The sequence below is a fragment of the Rhodamnia argentea genome, chromosome 3, assembly GCF_020921035.1.
Source record: "Rhodamnia argentea isolate NSW1041297 chromosome 3, ASM2092103v1, whole genome shotgun sequence".
NCBI lineage: Eukaryota > Viridiplantae > Streptophyta > Magnoliopsida > Myrtales > Myrtaceae > Rhodamnia > Rhodamnia argentea.
In genome coordinates this window covers 24,010,801-24,019,199 of record NC_063152.1, presented here as the reverse complement: position 1 = coordinate 24,019,199, position 8,399 = coordinate 24,010,801, and the positions used below count along the sequence as shown (strand labels likewise).

The 8,399-nt window shown below is 42.0% G+C and overlaps 1 protein-coding gene across 1 annotated transcript; it reads left to right on the top strand.

Moving 5' to 3' along the window:
• The first annotated feature begins 5,938 nt into the window (after positions 1 to 5,938).
• LOC115730875 lies at positions 5,939 to 8,197 on the top strand. Its single transcript, XM_048275630.1, has 2 exons — positions 5,939 to 7,863; positions 7,957 to 8,197. Exons 1-2 carry the CDS (start codon positions 5,939 to 5,941, stop codon positions 8,195 to 8,197), a joined length of 2,166 nt encoding a protein of 721 aa, XP_048131587.1.
• The last annotated feature ends 202 nt before the right edge of the window (positions 8,198 to 8,399 follow it).

Below are 8,399 nucleotides of genomic sequence, written 5' to 3'. Positions count from 1 at the left end.
ATCTAGAAAAACTAGTCAAAACTAATTTCTATTTTTTTTTTTTTTGAAATTTTGTAGAATTTTTTTAGAAATTTATTATTTTTTATTCTAACTTCTTATTCCTGGAATATTATCAAGATCGGGTCGAAGGACCCGACCCATTCTTCAAAGGATTTCGATCCGGATCCTAAAGGCCCAAGTTGTACAAAAAGCCTGGTCCGGCTCCTCATTGGCTTGATTGGATTTGGTCCGGCCCAACTCCTAACTGACCCTATCCGATATCCATTTAACCCGGCCCGACTCCATTTTATTCTAATCTCTTTATTTCAAATTATATTTTTTATTTTCTGTTTTTTTTTTGTTTTTTTTTTTCCAAATTTTCTGCTCCTCTCCTTCATCGCACACCTTCTTCTCCGAGAGATCTCACCGACAATTCATCGAACCTTCTCCGGCCGTCACCGATTGTAGGTCACCATCGGCCGTCGGCACCGCCACCTCCGGCGATGACGACGATCAACGTAAACATCATCCGATCGCGAATTACGCCGACGAACGTTTCCAGCATTCAATATCTAAAACCAAGTCGAATTGCACACAAATATAGTAAACCAGGGAATCAGAAAGCTAACAGCAAACAGGCTTAAACCGTGAGCATTGCCGGCTCGAAAATAGTGCGTCTAGTCCGACAGCTCATTCGCGGCATATTCCGACGAGCAAAGATACGATAGAAAACCGAGGGAAATAACAGAATCATATGCAAATTCAACAAAAAACGAAGTAAAAAGAAATCTATCGCTACTTCAAGCGCTGTCCTATGACGGATGAAACCTATTCAAATTCGATGCTTCCTAAACCTTTCATCGAACATGTTGCGCGGAACAAGCGATCGAACAATAAATAGACAGAACAAGAAAATAAATCGGACACCGGATGTACGTGGTTCGGTCGTAGAGACCTACGTCCACGGGAAGAGTAGCAACGAATTCCACTATAGAACGAGCGATACACGGAGATTACAGAGCCACACTCGAGTAACTCAAACACTCTCGGTGTTTCCCAAGCCCCAATTACATCCAAGAACGCACACAGTGTTTAGCCCCCAATTCCTAGCGATATTCTCGCAAAGGAATTAACACAAATCTAACCTCAAGATTTAATCGGCTTCGACACTTGAATTCTTGATGTAATTCCACGAACAAAACCCACGAATGAAACCCTTGCAGAGCACTCAATGAATGGCTCTCTTTAGGACTCTTTTTCAAGAGTCATTTGTAAAGCAAACTTGAGAAGCATTTTATATTAAACCCACCACCAAAGAGTGTGCAGATTTCCACCGTGAAGATAGGGACAACAAAGTCTCAAACTTGGACTTTCTTACTCCTGCATGCAACTTTTTTCAACAACCAAGAAAGCATATCTTTTCTTCTTTGTCGTTGTCTTCAAGGAGTCCACTTTGAACCAAATATCCTCATTATTTGGCCAAAGTCAAAGATTGCACTTTTCCCTTTTCTCATCCTTTCACGTGAACACATATCCACCGGCAAATATATGTGCCAATCTTTTTTTTTCGTTCTTTCACGTGCTGGAGCATCCACACAATACATCGTCGGATTTCGTTCGAACTCAAACTCGAGACATATATTTTAACAGAACAGGTAATGTGTGATATACAAAACAAGTTCCAGATTTAGTTTTTTTGCAATGCCCAGTCAAAACTAGCGTAAGCAGTTCTGAGTTGACATTATCCATCAAGAACCGACCTCAGTTTCGCAAAATCTACTTAGGAAGACAATGAAGCTAGTTTGACATTCTGGTTTCGACGAACGCGAGAACAGAAATTTTCGGAAATCGCGACGGCAAGGACGGAGGTGCTGAAAAATCACTCAACGACGTTCGGATCCTCTCTCTTTTCTCTCCTTCACTCCCTTTCTATCGCTCACCCACTGAAATCTCTAGGCGTGTGTCACTCTCTCCACCGTTCCAAACTCCAGAGAACCTCAATCACTCCCTCGTTTTCCCTGCGTTTTTCCTCCCTGTTCCCCTCCTTTTCCCAGCTCTCTCGAGCGAGCTTCCAACTCCTCTCCGTTACACGCTCGAGCAAGAAAGAAGAAAGTAAGAATTGGTTAGTCAGGCCGTTCTTGGAGGAAAAAAGCAAAAACGGGGCTTTAATGCCAATTCAGTCGTAAATCTTTTCATATATCTAATTCATTCCTTCCGGCCAATTTTGTTCGAAAATCGCTGGCGTGGATACTAATCGTGCTCAGCAAATATTTAATAATATTTTAATAGGTTTTTAGAGGTTATTTTTGTTTATTCATTCTTTTCATTTTCCTTCTTTTTGAATTTTTATCTACAAATCTGGTCCGCGACCTCACTCACCGACCATGGGTGGCCACAAGCGAGGGACCGTAACCCTCGCCTACAGGCGAGGACATCGTGGCCCTCTCTGGCCCTTCGCACCTTTATCGGCCATAGACAAGGGCTATGAGCCATAAACTGGTTTGCAGACGACTCACTTGCTTTACTGCCCACTTTAAGTGTGCCATAAATTGGATTTAACATATAATATCCCGCGATGAGTATAACAATTAATACATGTCATCTTAATTGTGTACTGGTTCCCACAATAATACTTTACTTTTTTAAAAGAGTGGTATTTTGTTCCACCACTTTCTTCTAACCATGCTTTCATGGTGGGTTACAGAAATGAACGATTATATTTAGTTAGTTAACAAATAGGTAATTCTCGAGCTTTGTAATCTGACGGGGCATGGCAAGGATGAACCATAAGATAGTTCTTTTCTTCAAATTACGAATTGAATTGAAGGACGGTTGAGGGCTCATAGTCTTTTTCTTCAAATTGCTAATTGAAGGTTAAAGCATACTACAAGTGTCAAAACTTGTGTACGGTGCTCACATTAGTGCCAAAACTTTCAAAACGATCACTTAAGTGCTAATTTTTTTTAAAAACGATCACTTAACTGTCAATTTTTTTAAAAAATGCTCACTCTAGCTCCAATTTTGATTTGAGCTGGCGTGGCTCCCGAAAATCCAACGTGGCCTATTTTTTATTAATATTTGAGCTGACATGGGTCGTCGGAGTTGGCACTGAAATGAGTATTTTTTTAAAAAAAGTGGCACTTAAGTGGTCATTTTTTTTAAAACAAAAATTGTCACTTAAGTGATCGTTTTGAAATTTTTGACATTGAAGTGATCGATTTTCAAAAAATTTGATATTTAAGTGACCGTTTTAAAAGTTTTGGCAATAAATTGAGCATCGTATACAAGTTTTCGCACTCGTAATGTACTTAAGCCGCTAATCGAAGGACCATTGAGGGGCTCATTCATCCTTTGATGAATGAGCCATGCCCAAACGGAGGGTGCGTTTGTGAGAGCTTTTGCAAATAAAAGAGACTTCAGATCAAGGGAAATTCATGAAATGCAAATTATGTGTGTGGTAAATATTCTTCTCTTAGGGTTTGTTTTTTATAAGGAATTTTTAAATGAAAAAGAAAAAGGAAAGGACAATGAAGAGGACGGCGACGAAGAGGAAGCAAACCTGAAAAAAGGGCGAATTTATACTTGCCTTCGATTCTTCTTGCCTTAAGAAGAATCGAAGAGGTACTTGCCTTCATTAAGGGGAGAGCATGCGATTCTCCTTAAAGGCTCGACAACTTCAGTAAAACCCTCCCAGAAACTGATGGATCGTACCATCCATTCATACTTTCTGGAGATTGCAAGCTGCACGCTTGCCACGGACAGCGGACCGGGTACTTCACTTTATTTCTTGCCCTTGCGCTCTATTTTCATCTTTTTTTTCTCCTTAATCTATGTCTCTGTTGTTGTTCTTGATAATCCACGTCTTTTACTTATGAACGGTTTCCAATTTTATATGGTTTTGTAATGCCGGACAAAAAATGGTTCGAAAAAGACCTTTCTACTTCCGTGATCATCCACAAGCGTTAAGAAAGAGCTTGCCTCATTATAATTAGGCTTCATTCGTTTCGCAGAAAATGAAGTGTTTATAAAAAATATTTTCATGAAAAATGACAATATTTTTCGTTGTTCGGCTGAAACTAGAAAATGTCTTCCGCAATTCGGTATGGAAAATTGGATTGGATTCCTTTCCGTGCACTCTTTTTAATAATTTTTATGCTTTAAAAGAATTAGATTTTTATTTATTTTAATTTAATTTAACCTTTTCCTTTTCCTTCCTCCTTCCTTCGCCAGCCACGGCCTTAGGGACAGCCGGCAGCTCGGTAACAGGCCATGACGTGGGCCGGCGAGCTCGAGGCTATCGACGGGTATATGACACATGGAGAAATGGGATTGTAGCTAACATTTTAGGAAATTTTCTCAACAATTTCTAGAACATTGTTGATCTGTTAAGCACATCTAATATCAAGTTAATTCTCCATTTGTTTTTAACACGATTATGTTTGAAATTCACTGTAACTTATATGGAAAATAAGAGAAGTGTCAAAAACACGTGATATATGTATGCCATGATAGGTATGTCACACCTGTATACAATTTTTTGCGTAAAGAATCCTGTCTTACAATTATGTGGGCAGAGGGATAGGGACAGAACAATGCACAATCAAAATTTAGGAGTGAACAGTTTCAGATTTCGCCTAAAACTTGGAACGAACCTTTTTTTTTTTGCACCCGAAACCTATCCTATCACAGATTCCAAGGTCTACACAGGTTTCTCCTATAATTACAGTGAATCATTGCCTTTAATAAGCACCACTTGTTATAATCTACTGACCGTAACTTATATTTAGATATACGGAGAATATGAAATGTTAACAAAGTAAAAATCTCAATAATAGACACTATAGTGAATAGAATTTAGACCAGTGATTCTAGATTGTACACTAATTATCGAATATCATGAAATACCGCATGATTGCGTGAAGATATTGATCAAGAAATACACAAAAACTTGTTTCAAGTTCTACTTGCTTAGAACTTGGAATCCACCCGTCAAAACAGATTACCTAATTTTTGTACCTTGGAACCTACCCTCCATATCCTGAAATTGAACAAATTTCCAACGGTCCGGTTCTCCGGTTCTAGATTCTATCCCGGAATCATGCTCACCCCTATCGAAATTCACTTTCCCAAGTATAGATTACCAAAATATATGAATTTAATATGAGGGAGAGAAAACGAGAGGACATGCAAGTCAGCTTAAATTAATAAGTTTAAAGAAATAGGAGAAACAGAGATCTCATCCCAGAACCTTAATGCGAAACGTGTTCTAGGAATGTCACTGTGATCTGTCACCCAACAAGTATCGTCACAACGGCAAATTATACAGTTATGTTTGTTCTTCAAAAGGATCAATAAAATTCATAATATTTCATATATGAAAGAGATAACTAGCTTAAATGGTCTCTTCACACAATCATGAAGCTTTATTGTGTTGTGCTACTATAAAATGTCCGGAAAATTATAAAAATAAGTCCTCAACTTATGACAATTATGCTAGTTCAGTTTATTTGGCCGGCCGACAATGACGTAGTGAATTTTTATTTATAGTTTAATGTCTTTATTTATTCTTTGTTCTATTTTTTTCCTCTTTCTTCCCTTGTGGCCGGCGAGGGCTTCGTGGCCCTCGCCCGGCCTTGCCTAGACTACGAGCAAGGCTGCCTCCCCCGATGGCCCGCAAGTTCCAGCAAAATCCTTCAATATGCAACAATGTGGCTATTATATGTGGGGCCGAAATCTATTTGGAAATTTCAAATATATATATGTGTGTCTTTACATAGTTGCCATTCCTCTCCACTTGATTCTCAGGATAAGAAAAACATGCGCGTCAGCCAGCGACTCGTAAGAACCAAACGAAGGCTCGAGAATTTTTCAGTATATATAGCGGGGTGCCTCCTTTTTTAACCCGTGGTCCGAAAGGTTGAAATTTCTCGAGAGACAAAATCGTTCGTCAGACACAAACATGAGGAACTTGCAATCAAGCCAACTAACAGTGGGAGTGCTGAACAATACCCTCACCGAGGCCACAGCGCTCATGAAGAAACTCGACACTCCGAAGGCGAGTCTCGCCAAGATTGAGCTTCTCGTGTTCCTCGCGGCCTTGCTACTAACCTGTCTCACCATTTGGGGCTCGTCGAGGCGTCGGCACATCCACCCGGTGCTCAACAACGTGTTATGGGCAGCATACACCCTCTCAAGCTACCTCATCACGTACACGATTGGTCTCATGACTGAATCTTCGTTCCGAAACGACCTGTTCCCGGTTTGGGCTGTTTTTTTGTTAATCTTCTTCAGCAGCTCCGACTCCTTCTCCGCCTACAGCCTCGAGGACAATGAGCAGTGGAAGAACTATGCTTGGCAATATTTGATCACGAACTTTGCGTTAGCCACGTTGTTGGTCGTGTACGCAAGCCCATCGCCGATGTTCACGGGGGTCGTGTATCTATTAATGATCGTGCAGGTCAAGGTCAGTGAAAGAGCAACGTCTCTCAGGATGGCGAGTGGGTATGGCCTACAGAGTACCACCAAATTGATCGCTGACTACATGAGCTCTGAACACCTGCTGCCGAATGAGCCTGATCCGAACCAGTCTGATCCGAACATGACTAATCCAATGAGAGGATACAAGTATGTTGTGATAGGGGAAGAGGAAAGACGGTTAGGCTGGAACCCCTACAAGTGGAGAGAGGAACAAGCTCAAGCAAGAGTGGAAGAGCTGACCCGCCGCAAGCCATTGGAGATTACGGACGAAGTGATCACGGTCGAGAAGGTGTGGGCATGCAAAGGATCTCTTTTGAGCTCGACAGGCGGGGACCAAGACGGCAAGCTCAAGGACATTTGCCTCTCGTTTTCGCTCTATAAGCTTCTCTCCTTGAGATTTGGCGGCTATTCATTGCCCAAAGAAGCTCATGAAAAGACGTGGAAGTTGATTCAACACGGTTTGCTCGCGAACGAAAATGGCTTGGAGCGTGCATTTAGGGTCGTTGAGCTAGAGCTTTCCTTTCTCTTCGATTTGTTCTACACCAATTACCCAGTCATCTTCTACCCTGGACGTCGGAAACGAAAGCTGATGGTGTTCTATTTTTTGGTCATTGGTTCTTTGTCGATTATTTTGTTTTGTTTCACGTGGCACTACTTGAAGAAACCCCTAGATGTAGTTCAATTGGCTACTCCCGGTGGGTTGAACATCGACATTCTCGTGACAACGGTAAGTCTTGTGGTATTCTTATGTTTGGAGTTTGCGCAGCTTCACTTCATGAACATCTCGGATTGGGCAAAAGTATCATTGCTATGTCAGTACGTACGGGAAACCTCGTGGCATGGGAACGAACGGATCGAGAAGAAGATAGGACGGATATGCCGGAAATCGCGGGAGCCTTGGGAAAGGAAACTTGGCCAATACTCGCTTCTCAAGTCGCATGGCTACGCCCCTTCGTGGTGGCTATCCAACGGCTTCACAGCAACTTATATTGATCCCCCAAGGGACGGTCAACAACAAAGCGAGCCCATCGAATTGTCCTCGGTGGTGAAAAAAGCCGTTTTGGATTCTTTAATATTGAATCATGAGGAATTGAAGAATGGAAAAGCTTCTTTGACACAGAACAACGGGGTTCAGCTCTTGTGGGCATGTGGGCTCAAGACGCAGACTCGAGTAATTTTTGCGTGGCATATTGCCACAAGTATTTGTGAGCACGAGGTGGATATTCCCACGAGTATTGGCGAGGACGAGGAGAAGATTGCACGTTCGAACTTCGTCATAGCTACCAACTTGTCCAAATATCTCGCTTACTTGGCAGCGTTCTCTCCGAAGTTGTTGCCCGATCACCCGTTCGACGCGGAATGTGCTTTTAATCAGATCATCTTCGACACAAGAGACTTGCTCAAAGGGTGCAAGACAGAAGAAGAAAGAATTGAGAAATTGAAGGAGACTGGAAGAACGGAGAAATTGAAGGAGACCGATGGGACAATGGATGATGATAGCGGTAGAGTGATAAACCAAGGAGCGCGGTTAGGTCACGAACTGCTGCAACCGAAAGGAGAAGAAGGAGGTTCGGAGCTCATTTGGAAGGTATTGGCTGACTTTTGGGCAGAACCGATGGCGTATGTGGCTCCGTCGGATGACATCAAAACACATGCGGAGCACTTGGCGAAGGGTGGGGAGTTCGTGACTCGTGGGCGTTGGCCTCTCATGGCAACATTAGGCGACCCTAGCCAGAGCTAGCCCATTTGTTGTATCGCATGTGGACGGCACTGTCAGCATGTCTCCATGAGTTTAGACGAGAGGAAAGGTTCGAATCCCTGTCATCAAATAAAGTAAGAGGCGACTCGCTAGTAGTGTTGTTTGAGTGTTTTTATTTACTTGTACTACTCCGTAAAAGGACGGTCAATGCTTTATGTAATTGAGATGGGATGGGTTGCTAGAT